Source organism: Sciurus vulgaris (assembly GCF_902686455.1).
Source record: "Sciurus vulgaris genome assembly, chromosome: 11".
NCBI lineage: Eukaryota > Metazoa > Chordata > Mammalia > Rodentia > Sciuridae > Sciurus > Sciurus vulgaris.
Window position 1 is genome coordinate 56187381 of NC_136472.1, and position 16473 is coordinate 56203853.

The 16473-nt window shown below is 31.2% G+C and overlaps 1 protein-coding gene across 44 annotated transcripts in view; it reads left to right on the forward strand.

Moving 5' to 3' along the window:
• The window catches only part of SOX6 (SRY-box transcription factor 6), a 551842-nt gene that overhangs the window by 170410 nt on the left and 364959 nt on the right, over positions 1–16473 (forward strand). For 29 of the 44 annotated variants that reach the window (XM_079103752.1, XM_079103737.1, XM_079103751.1 and 26 more), the window contains one exon: positions 8145–8187. The exons of 14 other annotated variants lie outside the window; for them this stretch is intronic. In XM_079103752.1, the coding sequence (XP_078959878.1) occupies positions 8145–8187 (43 nt within the window). One more of the 44 variants, XM_079103741.1, reaches the window with a different exon arrangement.

Genomic DNA, 16473 nt, shown 5'->3' on the forward strand with positions numbered 1-16473 from the left:
CAAAAACTATAAATTCATTGTTAGGAATATGTCATATGGGTGCATCTCTTTGTGTATACACATATATATGTGTATATGTATATTTGTATAAATAGAAAGTAAGTATGCGTTCAGAATGCCATATGTCCCTACATGCTTAGCTCTTTTTTAGTTCCAATGTTCTAGCCTGTGTTTAGAACTGGAAATAGTAGACCATAGTAAATGAAATAATAAAAAATAATAGTTAAAATTTATGAACCTTTTAGAGCTAAATGCTGTGTTTTATCTTATTTAATCCTCATATTTAACTCTGTGGTTGTGAGGATTAGAGTGTATGCTAAAACAAAAGATAAGCTAATTAAAGAGCCCCTAACATCTGATATTCAAAGCCTAGAGAATAAAGGCTCGTATTTACATACCAAAATATGTAAAGGGGAATATTTGAAATGGTATGCTTGTCTCAAAATTGAGATGATTTAATATAAGACTGAGAAAGAAGAGTGAATCAGTGAATTATTAGCATTTATTAATTCTTTAAAATTATTTTGTTATTAAAATTTTAGTCACATAAATGTATTAAAATATATAAATAATAGTATAATAAATACCTATGTATTTATAAAAAATAAAATATTACCAATACAATTGAATCCTTTCTCAATTTTATATCCCCTTCGTTTCATGGCAGAAGTAATCATTCTCTAATTTGGTGCTTTTTGTTCCTATGCTTTTTTTTCTATCTAGGCTTAAATTTCATATTGGTTGTCTAGTAGGAACCCTCCCCACACCATCATTTTGAGATTCAAGAAAGACCTTTTCTTAGCTTCCTATTATGCTTTAATTAAAACAAAACAAAACAAAACAAAACAACAACAAATTCTTAGCATAAAAGGCCTTGACCCTACAGAATCCAGCCCCTGCATTGCAGCATCCACTCTTACTTTTCTTCCTATTCTTCTTTCTGATCAGCTACTGTACTGGTTTCATGTCAGTATCCTGGACTCTCCAAGTTCCTCCTACCCCAAGGTCTTCATATAATGCTGTCTTCTAAATTAGAATGCACTTTTATCCACTCTTCAACAGAATGATTCCCATTCACCTTTCAGGTCCCTGTCTCAATGTCATTTCTTCAGAAAAACCTTCACTGATTCATCCAATTCCAATTTTGGCTGCCTGCAAAGATTTTTCTTCTCACTATTTTATTTATTTCACAAGAGATATTATAATTTTAAACTATGCATTTATCTGTGTGATTGTTATTTAATGTCTGTCCTTCACTTTGGACTAGCCTATTTTATTCTTGGATGTTTTCCTAGCATGTAACACAAATGATTCTGCACATAACCAGCATTCAATAAATATTTGCTGTTGTTATCAGGGAGAGGAATGTAATGAATGAGAAAGGAGAAAAGAGGGGGATTAAGGAGAAGAAAAAATTTATAAAAATGGAATTCCTTAGTTCTTTTGGATATACTGTTTAGATAAAATTATGCAATTTGATGCTAGATAAGATTGGGTGTGAAGGTAGGTGTTAGGGACCTTTTTGATTTTTACTGTCTAGCTATAGAACACCTAACAGTTTTTCTTCATTGCTGTTTCTTGTTTTTCAGTGTAATCTTTTTTGTGCCCTCATTTTTGGGAAATCTACATTTCTGGACACAGAAATTGAGTTTTCAAATTACAAATTTACAGAGCAGCTCCAATGGCTATAATCCTATTGTGGAAACACAATAATGTGGTCTGAAAAATTAAGACTCAGTTGAGAAAATATACCTGGTATATTTCGGAGAACATGTATAAGGCCACTTGTAAGCGTTCTGGGGTAGGTAAATAAAATATTCACAGTGGTGACAGTTGCTATACTATTGCTACACAGCTTGAATTTTTTCAAGAGACTATAGAAAAGGTTATTAAAAAAGGAAAAATAAAATGAAGTCGGTCTGAGAGGAGGACTGGGGTTTGGAAAATGTCAGAATATACTTATGTTGTATTCTATGTAAATCTTTGCTGGCATTTCTAATTAAAGTCCAAGGCTAAGAGATTTTGCTGAAATGTTTGGTGGTGGTGGTGGGGGGGAAGAGGTTAAAAAAAAAGAGAATGATAAAGAGAGTTTAATTAAAATGTCTTGATGTTAAAAGGCGGGGATTTGTAGAGTACTTCACTTACAGTCATAGAAGGTACCATTATTACCAATAATATTATATCTTTTATTTTCATTATACTTTGTGTTTTTAAATGAAGTTTCTGCATATCATGATTCTTATAGTAACCCTGAGATAATTATAGCAGGACTCTTACTATCTTTGTTTCACACCTAGGAAAGCTGGGACAGAAACCAAATAGAGCTGGGACTATTTTTCTTAATTCCTAGGCATAGCTAGGACTAGGCAAAATAAATATTCATATCACTCCTACCTCCCCAAACAGGTTGAGATTGGACTTCATTTTAAAGTTCTTCTAAAGACCAGGGTGAGTTAGGCAGATGTCCTCTATAGGTGGTTGTCTAGACTTGAAAGTTTATTTTTCCTAATTTCCTAAAGGTGCAAAGTAGTTAACAATTTCCAACAAATGGAACTGAGATGACTAAATTCAGATAGTTAATGGAGACACACATTGCTAAGTCTATTATGTTTAAGGATTATTGGATGATTTATAATGGATCAAGTCTTTGCCTGATATCTTGGGCTTCTAAATAAGGAGAAAAAGGTATGAATTTAAAAAAATGAAATAGCATAAATTTGGAGTAAATGAATGGTAGCTCAAATGAAACCATGTGATAAAGCAGAGGGTATAAGCCCCTTGGATGCAAACTCAAGTCATATGAGTTAAGGAAAATTGCCTACTTAAAAGAATTTTAAAAAAAGAAGTGGCTGCCAACAATGTGTGTGTCACATATTACATGTGTACAAGCAAGTGGAGGGATATTTCTTTGAGAAAAATGCCGGGAGGTATAATGATTACCCAAGAAGGCTGCTGTGCTTTAAGATAGAAGCCAAATCTTGTATATTTCAGTAGGACTTGGTTGTGGTGAAATTCAGTTTCTCATACTTTCCTGCGCTACATGGCAGAAGCTTCCTTTAGGTTAAAGAAACAGGTATGTTTATTACACACATCTTAAGGGAAGATATGTGTGATTTATTACACAAATCTTAAGGGAAGCTGATTTTATCCCAAGATGGATAGAGTGCTGCCGTAGGCAAGACCCCATGTATTAGGTAAAAGTTGCAGGAAGCCAGAGTCACAGGCAAGTGGGAGAAAGATTTCTATATAAATTTTGGTGGTTAAAAATGCAAGGACTTCTTTTGTGAGGTAGAAAAGGCCTTGTCAATAGTGAAAATAAGGAAGGAAGATTAAAATGTTAGGTTATACCAAATTATTTCAATACTGAGTTTTATGAGAAGATGCCTTTTATGAGTCACCTAGCTAACACAGGGGAGTGACTCAACAGTTAAGGGACAAAGATAGATTCCTCTATTATGTGAACTTCATGAAGAATGAACTTAATGAAGTCCAGGTTTACTTTCTGGGTTACTTAAACATTTGAATAATTTTTTTAAAATGGTGTGTTTTTAATCTCTGGGAAGGCAGATGATACCTAGCATAATAGTAAGAACAAACTTTAGATTTCGGCAGGTAACCCCAAACCTCAGAAGAGTGTGAGAGAACAGAACTGTGTTATAAAGGGAAATGAGATCAGAGTCCAGATCAGTTTCAGAGAATAAGAATTTTAGGGCTAGGTATGTAACTCAGTGGTAGAGTATTTGCCTGGTATGTGCTGAGGTCCTGGGTTCCATCCCCAGTGTGGGGCAGACAGGGTCAGGGGAGAAAGAAAAGAAGAGAATTTTAATCTGAGTTAGGAAAACAAATTTTTAAAAATAATAAATTTATTTACATTAAATGGGTTTTGACCTGTTATTTTAATTGACCCTATTGAGGTAATACTTTCATTTAAAAATTTAAAAGTATATTAAAATTATACAAGTAGTAAGAAAATGCATTCTTATAGAAAAGTGCCTGGTATTTAGTAGGCAGTCATCAAACATTTCCTCAATGAATAATTATTGAAAAAAAAGAAAGAAAATTTCCTTAATGTGTCTCCCCAGTCAAAATACAATTTCTCTTTCCAAGCATAACTTCTATTTTCAATTTGATTTTTATCCTTCCAGACTTCTTTTATATAATCATATACAAATATATGTAACTACATAGAAATATGAAATTTTATTTTATGTGAGGTTGACACTCCCCCCTTTCACACTATTGCCTTGTACTTTATATATTCCTTTTTATTTAAAATTATGGTTTGGATCAGTCCATTTATATATTAGTTTATATTCTTCTACACAATACTATATATTGTATTTATACTAAGTATACCTATTTATACTATGTATTGTATGAACAGACATATGATTTATTTCTGATTTAAATATTATCAACTGAAACATCAGATATTTAAAAATTGGAGGGTGGCAAAACTTGATTATTGTCTTAAAATATATAAACTGGGCATAGAAAATTTCTATTTTATAGGGTTATGAGAATTACATAGGTAGATAAAGGTACCTAGTACTCAGGGGACCCTTAATAAATATGAATCATCTCCCTTCTCCCATCTTTCCTTAGATTATTTGCATGAGGATAGGATTGAAAGAATACGAAAATGTGATTGCTTATATTCTCATTTTTATCTTCTCCAATATGTATTTGTATTGCTTACTGAATTTTTAATCCTCAGTCTGAAGGCTATTGAAGGAGATGACTTAGTGCCTATTTTCCTCATTGCTCTTTAATGATGGGCTTGATGAGAAAAATGTTTATTGACAAACATCAATTTTCAGCTATGTATGCTTGGCACAATGGGAATAAAATGAAAAAGATGATTCCTATGTATAAGAATATTATAAATTTGTGGATAAGACAGACATATGAATTAATAAATACTGAATAGTATGTTAGAAACTTGAGTAAATCAAGGGTACAAACAACTAACTTTGCTTGGTGTAGTCAGGGATCGTTTTCAAGGAGTAGGGAAGAGATGAGCTAGAACCTTAAAAGTTTATTAATATTTCATTGAACAGACAAAGGAAAGGACATATGGACAGAGGAATAGAAAGCATGGAGAAGTGAAAAAATATGGTATTCTTTAATTTGTCATTAAGGGAATACAAGAAGTATTTATTATGTTCAGAGAGTAACTGGAAGTAAGAAAAGGTCACTTTAACCTACTAAAAACTGATTAGGGATAACCATAAATTCTGGAAAAAAAAAAGCACAAAAATTACTCTCTGAAGGCAGTGGAAAACAACTTAAAAGTAGGCTTAATCTTGAGAAGACATGACATTGGAAGAGGGAAACTTGGTAAGTTTGTCATTTTTAAGGTTTCTTGTATAAGGGCAGGCTCCAATCTGTGCCAGACAAGTTAGTAAAACTCTGATAGAAAAAAAACAACATTCTTTCTGACCTGGAAAATCAAAAGAACAGACTTCAGGTAACCATAGCCTCTGGGAAGTAAGGGGATAATCCTGGAAAGTAAAGAGCTATAGAAGAAGACTGTCAGCATCTATGTACAAACTTTGTCCAAATCTCTGACTGATCCCCAAACCAGTGCACACATAGGACAGGCTTCAGGCGGCTTGGACAAGCCTAAAGGACTAAGCAAATATTTGAGCTGCTGTGCACTGCAGGTGAGGTAGCATATTCAGTTTGGGTCTCTGCAAGTAAACTTCTTACTGAAATAACAGCAACACTCCTTAAAGGACTATAAAAGAATCCAGAGTCTTCATATTACAATTCAAATTCCTTCAACATGTGACTAACTGGGAAAATGTGAAACAAAATAAAACAGAACTCAGGACATCTCAGCAGACAATTAAGGGGGAGGTTATAAAAAAGTCAAATGGGAACTTAAAACTAAAAATATATAGATATAAACTAAGAAAATTATTTGAGGGGAAGTAGAATAGAGATGACAGAAAAAAATATCAGTGAATTGAAGACAGAATAATAGAAGTTGTCCAATTTAAAGAACAGAAAGAAAAAATCGGCAACTATGTAAATATAGTATTAGGGATATGTAGGACAATATTGAAAGGTCTAACACAGGAGTCCCAGAAAATAGAGAATGATATATGAGGGCAGGAAAAAAGTATTAGATAAAAATAATGACATCAAATTCCCCAAATTTGGCGAAAGATACAAATTTACAGATTTAAAAACATTCAGGGAACTCCAAGCAAAGAAGAGTACAAATACTTAGGCATAGGCAAACTTTTTTTTGCTTGTTGGTTGTAAAGATCAAGAAAAAAGAGAATGCAACTTACCAATATTAAGAATGAATGAGAGGAGTTGGAAGTATTGCTCAGTGGTAGAGCAGTTGCCTTGTATGTGCAAGGATCTGGATTTGATCCCTAGCTCCATTAAAAAAAAAAAAAAAAGAAATTAAACAGATAATGAAATATTATGAACATCTTTGTGCCAAAAAATTATACAACTTAGATAAAATAAGTTCCTTTAAAATATAACTTAACATATTTGATACAAGATGGAACAAAAACCTAAGTAGCACTGTATCTATGAAAGAAATTAAATTTGTTAATTAAGAAATAAAAGTTTCCATTAAGGAAACTATAAACCCAAGTGGCTTCATTGGTGAATTCTATCAAACATTTAAGAAGTAACACCAGTCTTCCAAAAACTCTTTCAAAAAAATTCAACAAGAATTCTTACCTCATTTTGTGAGGCCAGCATTCATCCTAATACCAAACTTGAAAAAACATTACAGAAAAGGAAAATTACAAATATCCTTTATGATTATATATGTAAAATACTTAACAAAATATCAGCTAATTAAATCTGGTGATCTAGATAAAGGATCATGACCAGTATGATTTAGTCTAGAAATGAAAAGTTTAACATTTGTAAAATTTCAGTTACCAGAATAAATGAGAAACATTATATGATAATTTCAATAATTATAGAAAAAGCATTTGACAACACCAATTCATAATTAAAATTTCCTAGTAAACTAGGAATAGAACTTCCTTAATCTAAAAGGGCATTTATTGGAAACCTAAAGCTAATATCATGTTTAATAATGAAATATTGAATATTGAAAATATTGAATTCTTTCTTCCTATGATAGAAACAGGGTAATTAATGCCCATGCCCCCTCATCCCACTTGTAGGTCCTAACCATTGAAATGAGGCAATGCAAAGAAACAAATAAATGTAAAAATATGAAAGTGTAAAACTAGACCTATGTTTTTGTTGAGGTCATGTGATACAAGGTCAATAGCTTATATTTTAATTTAGTCAATGGGTGGGGATCCAAATTTCATGGTAAACAATGAGGACAATGATTTCATTTTTTACTTAGTCTTAAAAATTAAAATGAAATTAGTAAAAAGTGTCTATAATTAGCAGAATTCACATATAATTCTAACTATGTATCAATTTTTGGAAGAATAAAGTTGTTTTTTAAGAGTAATTTTAAGAGTGATTTTTTTCAGATCAAAATTCATAATAACATAGTCACTTTTGATATTGTAGTACCATCATCACAAAGATCATTTTTGTAAAGAACATTTCATAAGGACATTGCCTAATCAAATAATTCTCTTTTGAATAATCTATCATATCAACTATCATTTCTGTCAGTTTTTGGTTCTTTGTTTTTAATCTGGTCTAACTGCCAATTATTTATTTTCAATAATTCGAGCTTTTCTACAACACTACATTACTTTACTTCTTGAAATCCTGCAACTTTTGTAATATTTGTGATTTCAATTTGTAGTCCCTTAATATTTTAATTTTGAATATTGGTCACCAATATTGAACAGTGCAATATCTAGCAGTTGGTTAGCTTGGTTCTTAATTTTGAAAAAAAATAATTATCTGCTATTATTTAAAGTAGCCATATGCTTAGGCACACTGCAACTGATCAAATCAATCTTTGGGAATGAAATCCAGGTATTAATGTATTTTTAAAATTTGTTCTTTTTAGATATACATGACAGTAGAGTGTATTTTGAAGTATTGTGCATACATGGAGTATAACTTCCCATTCTTGTGGTTGTATATGATGTGGAGTTTCACTGGTGGTGTATTATTATGTGAGCATAGGAAAGTTCTGTCCGAGTCATTCTACTGTCTTTCCTATTTAGGTATCAATATTTTTGAAGGTCTTCATGTGACTCCATTATGCAGGCAAGTTTGAAACCACTGAGCAGTGATTATCAAAAATACAGACATTGATCCAGATGAGTGAGATACATATTAAATTAATCTGTGAGGGATAGTCGAGTGAAGACTAACCTTATACATGATAAATGTATTAGTGAACATTTTTATATTCTCATGATTTTCACTTCCTATATAATTTTGTCAACTCACATGATCAATATTTAGATAATAGGAGAATCTGCTAAATTAATTGAGTGCCATGTAGAAATGGGTCAAGAAATAAAGTGGTGAACTGAAATGCATGTTGTCCCTTTCTCTAGGAGTTTATAATCCAAAGAGAATGAGGGCATTAAGTAAATATTTGACTTTAAGATAATAAATATTATGAAAGAAAAGGGAGATGTAACTGGGATTAAGGATGGTGACAATACCCTGCATTAGTGATATGAAAGCTGAGACCTAAAAAATGAGTAGGAGATAATTTGATGAAAAGGAGACTAGGAAGGAACAAGTGTTTTTGAAGGCCATGAATTGGGGAGAAGTTTTTAAGTCCTAGGAGTAGAAATCAGGCAAAGGTTACTAGAGAATAATCAACAGAGAACAGTTAGAGAATATCAAGTCTTATGTTGCTGAATGTATGCATAGGTGCCAAGAAGTGAAATGAGAGACTGTTTGGAATCAGATTATTATATTATTGTATCATTGTATTGTATCTATATCAAGGAATCTACATGCTGTAGGTTATGGGGAAATGACTAAGTTTCTTAAGCAGGAGATTGATGTGATTAGAGTTTGTTTTAGGAAATCTCAGGATCCCTCTCTTCCTCCTCTCCGCCCCCCCCCCCAAAAAAAAAAAAAAAAGGAAAGCAAATTTCTGAATTTCTTGAATTATTGTAATATTACTAAAGTTGAATGAACTTCTTCAATTCTCATTATTCTTCTACTTTCTAAGCTAAATGCAAAACCACATGTATGAAGGGAAAAAAAATCTTCACTAGTATTCCTCAAGAGCCATGTGCATACCAATACAAGCAGTTTTATGAGTTTTAGATTTTTGCCAAAGATGGCTTTGAAGTAAGGCCAGAGGCTTGAGAGCCATACTCAAGGGTTTGATCTGAAGAACAATATGGCTCCAGATACTACAGATCTCTGGATGTATGAAAGTGGCCAAAGGCAATTCAAAAGCAGCAAACGTGAAGCTGTCCTTTTAGTTGGAATGACTGTTAACTAGTAGGAGAGGAAAAAATAAATAAAAACCCCACAAATTTTAATTAAATAATGTTTTACATATTTTTTTCCTTTGGACTTAATTCAGTCACAAATGAAATAGCAGTTGCCTGGGATTTCCACAGCATTAATTTATTCAAAAGAGCAAAAAATGAATCAAAACCAGGAACTTATTTATTATTCCCTTCTTTCCTTTAAGCATCATGAAAAACTCAGTGTCTCTTGTGATTGAAGGAGTTTGCATTTCTAAGACTAGGGTGATCCAATTTAAAATGGATTAAAATATGCCCACAAACATAATGATAAAGAGAAGATATTTGTTTTAATTTATTTTTTCTTTACTTTTTTGTTTAGAGAAAGTTTTTATTTTAAGTGATGGAAATAAAACTTGAAAATAATGACACTACTAGAGTAAAGCACACCTAAAAAGCATTTTTGTTTGTTTTCCAAGGATAAGATGTACTTCAGAAAATAATTTACAGGCATGATTTAGACTTACCCTTTTTATTACAAAATATAGATACATCTTTTATTTAAAATAGTGTCCATTGCCTTTAAGCCCTGACAATTAGAGCCCCCAAAAAGAAAAAATATGTTAATATAAATTTTAGTCCTGTTTCTGCTATAGATCAATCCTGTAACTGTTTCCTTTAGTTCCTCTCACATCTGTACAAGCACAGTAATATTACTAATATTATGGATAATACTGATGTTGATACTTAAAGTAATCGAGAGTTTATAATGTCCGAGAACTTTCTGACTTTTTATTCTTCTGCTTTTCACTCTTTAAAGTTGTAGCTCAGATTAATGAAGAAACAGGAAAATAATTTATATTTCTGAGGAGATACACTTTTTATAGCTGAAAAAGTCCTCTGGTATCTGCTATATAACTCTCTAGCAAGCTCTCTACTAATTGTACGTGGTATACAGAGGAACAGTTCCAAGGAGAGAAACGTGCTACAGATCAGAAAGAAGAAATTTTGCCATAGGTTCATTTCTTTTATTTTAGTTTGCTTTCTGAGCTCTGCTACCCTTTCTTTCTTTCCTTTTCATCTGTGCAGTGTCAGTGATTACATGGTAATAGCTAAATTTGCCTAAAGCATTTTAATTTGTATTTTAGAAGGTAAAAAAGTACATTTCATTTATGTCTGTGCATCTTGAAATTTTTCTCTTTTATTGGTTTGTTTTGCTCTTTGCCTGGAGTTGTTTAAACATTTTTTACCCTAAAAATGAGGTGTATCAGAATTGTTGCAAGCAAAGATAGAGGTAATCGTATGTAGTTCATGTTATAAATTTTGTGTTGCAATTGACTGCTATTTAAAATAGTTCCTCTACTTTTAGCATTTTTTCAAGTGATTTTATTGTAAAACAATTAATGTTCCTCACAATAGTTACATTTTTGTAAGCCTTTATTATTCTAGGAACAATGTAGGTTATTTGAAAAAGGGACTCATAATAGAGAATGAGTTAATCTATTATATACTCATACATTCTTTAGATTTTTAGACTTTTTAAAGAATCAACCTTATTTTTACAACTTAACTACACATTCTAATTTTCTACACAGTTTGTTGTTTAGAAATACAGAGATTAAGGAAGATAATTAAAATCACTTGTAGTTCCATTACCAGATGCAGTCCCTGTTAATATTTTGGTGTAATGTATCATAGTTGAGGTTACATCATATACAGATTTTCCAGTTTAGTTTCTTAGCAGCTTGTCTTGATGACTCAGAGTTATCAGTATGAACATCCAATTCCTGAGCTGTGTCTAAAGTTGAGGGGTTGTTAAGTTTACTTGTCTCTATATTAAGTAGCCAGCAAACTGCTGTGCTTTTTGAATTCTTGTGGTTGCATTTTGGTTTTCCTGTCTTGGCCTTTGTTTCAGACTCTAAGTTGTCATTTCTCTGTAATTAGTGTTTTGACCATTAGCAAGATCAATTCTCCTCCTGTACTCCCATAAGCTGCTACTTCTATTTGAATATGGTCTGTTGAATTAGATAAGAACAGAGAGGAAATTAATGTCTTATTGAGCCTCTTTTTTGTTATATAGCACTAATGTATGTGCTTTCACATAAGTTAGCATTTACTTTTCAATTCTTGAATTGTTATTTCTTTGTTTTGGGAGAGCAAAGAGCAATTATTGAGCACTAGGTTTATGCTAGATACTGTGCTGAGAACTTTACATGTCTTTCGGGTTTATTTCTGCAACACTCTGGCAAGGTGTGGACTATTGTACAATTAAAAATATTTAGAAACATTGAGTAACTTGCCCAAGATGATATTACTTATAAGTGGTAGAATCAGAATTTGAACTCAGGTATTGCTCCTCAAATAATTATAAATGCTACAGTTATGTTTAAGAGTAAATAGATTCTGAACTGAGGAATTCTTTAAGAAGATAAATAATGATTAATATATTACCTTGAGACATCTGGGTTGGATTTTGCTTCCTTTCTCATCATTGCTCTATTATAGGGATGTTGATGTATAAGGGATCTATGCAAAAATATAGTGTGGTAAATGTAGAAGAGCCTAAGGATCTCAGTATTTGGACCAAACTAATTCTAAAAGAAGGAACTTTAAAAAATTTATCAAGGAAGGAACAATTCTTATTATTATTAAATAAACCTCTTTTTTGTAATCCATAGAATCATGAGTGCATTCTTTGCTTATTTTCTTATCTCAAAGGGTACTGATTTATGAATTTGTGAAGAAGTACAATAATTAATCAAAACACCATTGTATTGATCTTGATGTCTGTAGCTATATTTCTCAGGGAGACAGGTAATTAATTATACATGAAACAAAGGGGGCAATTTTAAGAAGCAAAAACCTCAAATAGGTTCTTTTATAGTGGTTTAGATATTAAGTAATGGTTAAGGAATTGATCTTTAATTTACCTATGTTTAAATCCTGACTCTGTCATGACTAGTACAACCTTGGGAAATTAATGTCTTTGTGACTAGTTTCTCAAATGTAAAATGGGTATAGTGATAGTTAAACTTACATAATAACACCTACTTCTAAATGGGTTATTTGTTTTCAGAACTAAACGAGTTAATATATGGAAAACAATGAGAATAAAACTTATTGCATAGTGAATGATTTACAAGTGTTATTATTATTCTAATTTGAATTTTAAACTATTTTTCAAAACTCAAATCTTTATCAGCATAATTTATTTTTGGTTTCACAAGTAACCAATACTGTCTTTCCTTATTCTTTCTTCCTTTTCTTAAGATGTACTATGAAGTTGACACTGATATCACATTGAATTCTGTAACTTCATTTTAAGTCTATCTTGGATCCAAACACAGAAAAATCTAAAATTGCTGTATTTATTTAGAATGGACACAAGTTTCCAGTGAAGTATCAAATATAGTATCTCTTTACCTTCAGATAATTTCCCCCCATGTTGTGAGATTTTCCCTTTTGAAACTGCTGCAAACAGGGTAACAGTGGTTCAACATCTGACTTGATGTTGAATGTGCATTGGTATCCTATAATAGTGAACATCACGTGTTCATTTTATTATTGAAATAAAATTGCAAATAGCAATTTACCACCCTTCCCCCCCACTGTGGTGTGCATGTGCAAAAAAAAGATAAAAGCTATGTTTTCTTCGTGGAAGGGCGTGGAGGTAGAGAGGATTTCAATTAGAAATAATGACAGCCTAGAAGCTTCCAATGAAGAAAGTGTGGCACCAAAGGACAAAGAGAAGTTAATTCCTGAAGTAGAGGTATTTGGTTAAAACTTTAGGCTGTTCTTTATGTACATAGGTGCCATGTATATTTCTGTTTGTGAGCTGATGTGACAGTGTGTTTGACCATATTGTTCTCTGGATGTTTTGATGATGGTTGGGAGAGAAGCAACCCTGGGATATCCAGAGAACCTGCAATTAATAAGTAAAATTAAAAAATGAAGCATTTCTATAGGCAAAGACTTTTGCTTCTCCTTTATAATTTTTGTGAGAATTGATTTATTATAATAGTGGTTTACTATTTTGGTTAATAACATGACTTAGAGAAAAAAATTAGCAGACTTTAATTTTAATACATAATGCTTTCTTTCATAACCTTAACAAACACCTTTGGAAATAGCCTACAAGCTTGGTATCAGTCTCAGGTAATTTTATGTTTAAGTATTTATTTTTACAAGTTTAGTATAGTATCTGTGTGTACTTGCACATATATGTGTAGGTGTATGTTTGGTTTGGAGCTGGGGCTGGTGGCAGAACATGAAATTTTAAGGGGTTGAAAAGTCAGGGAAAGTTGATGGTAGGGGACTTGAATTCTGTATTGAAAAATAAAAGGTTTCAAGTATGTTTTCTCCCTCAGTGGGAAAAGTGAAACTTACTGTATTAGGAATGTTTCTATTATGAGTATATATAAACATAATATTAAAAATTAAAAGAACTAACAAACTTTTTAGAGATGGAAGAAGTAAATGTATATGATTTAAAAAAGTGAAGCAGAGGTAAAGAAATACTTTTAAAAGCAATATAAAGCATAGTGTCCAATTGGGATAAAATTTTAACAGAGCAGGCTGTGCCATTTATAGATTATAACACTTTTAATTTTCTTGGTGTTACAAAATGTTATTTTGATAAAGAATTTGTTGATGCTATATCAGTTTCTCCATGTGGAGAAGTGCTGGTGGGTGATTAGTTGGGCTTGAGGCTTGCAGCCAAAATTCAAAAATTTTTGGTTCCCAGTTTGCAATAGAAAAAAGCTGCTAAGTTTTCCTGAGCCTTGATTCCCTATAAAAGAAGTTCTTCACTATCAAGGAGGTCAGCTCTTTTTCTTCTTTTGCTTTCTTACTTTCTTTTTAAAATTCTTTTTTTTTTTTTTTTGTCTCATGTCATTCCCATCTTCATCTATGATTAATTAAGTAAATACTAATTTCAAAGATACTTCAGGTTTTTAAAATTAATTTTCTAATATGAAAATTCTTTATGTTTGCATAAATTTATACTATAATTTTAAAGAGGAAGAATCACCTTTTTTTTTTTAACTGCAAGCTTAAAATCAAGTTACCTAAAACTTGGAGAAATTATTTGATTTGCTCAGAATCACATGTTTAGGAATCAAGGGTAGGACTTTTAGCAATGCCATGCTGCCAAATAATTGATCTCTGTTCTATATTTTTGTCTTGCTGTGTTGATGATCAGTGTCAGCATATTCACTTTTATCAACTGTTGAGCCATTTTGCAATTGTCTTATTTTAGTACATCTGCCTATCTGCTAGTAGATGGACTCAAATCAATATGACTTGCCTGATTGCTTTTTAAACCTCATTTGCAGTTTGAAATAGTATACTTAAGAGTTTTCTTCGTTTTAAAGTTGCTGATTGGACAGATTATACTAATACATTTAGGAAATTTGCAGTCCTTAGAAAACTTATCTTTTTTGGTATCTGTTTTGGCCATATGAAGTCAATATGTTATTTTTTGCTTTTAGTCTTAATTATGGGCTTGTTAAACAATTATTTGGTAGAATAGGTTTAGAGAAAAGAGTAATATATAGTCTTTCTCTTTCCTTTTCTTTCTGATTGGGGAAAAAAACTGTGATTATTGTAGAAAATTGGGAAATTTAAAAAAAAAACAAGCAAACAAAAAGATAAACTCCCATAACGGTCTCAAAATGCTTACATGAATATTTTCTTGATATTTTTCTACTTAGATACATGTATTATTTAAAATAAAAATGGAATATAAACTACTTCCTTCTGAAAAATTTTAAAAAATTTATTCAGTTATTACTAACCATGCAATACTAGCCATGCATTCTTAGAATGCATGGTTAGTTAATTCAGTGAAGGAATTATAAAATATTAGAGAAAAATTAAGAATTTTGAAAAGTATACCTTTAATATCCAGAGAAATATATTATTTATTTCCTTTTATTTATTTCCTTAAAAATGTATGTAATTTTATCCTCAGGTCACAAAATTATATTAACACTATTATTTTTCTTGTCTTGACTTTCTTTTTTTTACATATTTGCTAATTTACTTTTGTAAATAAAGTATCCATGAGCCCACTCTCATCTTCAAGGAATATAGTCTTGACAATAACACACATCTATCCTAAGTAGAAGTTACTTTTAAAGCACGGCATTAGCATTTTCCCATGTTATTAAATATTATTCTCCTGTATTCCTTTTCTTTTAAAAATCTACTTGTATTATCTACTATGAAAGTAACCAATACTGTAGGAAGAAAATTAGACAATACACATAAAAATAAAGAAAAATAATCTAAAAACTGTTTTAAAAATTTATATAAATATTTATTTATTTATAGTATTAAAATTTCTGCTTATTGTTCTATCCTCTTCTTACCTATTTAGTGTACACAATATTTTTTAAGAAAAATGGGGCCCAATGGTAACACATTTTAAAATATGTTGTATTTAATGGTATATCATTACCTTTCCATATAATACCACATATTCTTTTGCATCATTATTTTTAATGATTGTATACTATTCTATATATGAACGTTTCATAGCTTAGATGATCCTCTATAGTTCAAAGTTATTTCTGATTTTCCATCATTATTTACAACATTATAACAAACTCCTCTGTAGCTCAATCTTTGCACACATCTGTGATTATTTCTTTAGTTTAAATTCTTAGAAATGCATGGTTAGTTAATTCTTTTTTTTTTTTTAAAGGTATTTGACTCATATTGCCAAAATGCCCTCCAGAAAAGTCGAACCAATTTGCTCTTACTAGCAGTAAATGAGAGTCCTTATCTTGCTACATATATACTAATGCTTGTTATCATTATTTTTAACCATTGGCAATATGACATGTAGAAAATGGCATCTTATTTTTAGTATAATTTGCATTTCTTTGCTTAGTAGTGAAATGGAATGTTTCTTCATTTGTTTGACTATTTGCACTGCTTTTTAAAAACGCAATTCTTGCTCATATCCTTTGAGAAGTAGCATAGATGTTGAAGTTAGATTGTTGATGACAAGGGTTTGAATCTTGGTTCTACCTTCACTATTTTAATAGTTTGTAACCTTGGCCATTTACTTAATCTTTCAGGGCCTCAGTTTCCTTGTATGTAAAAT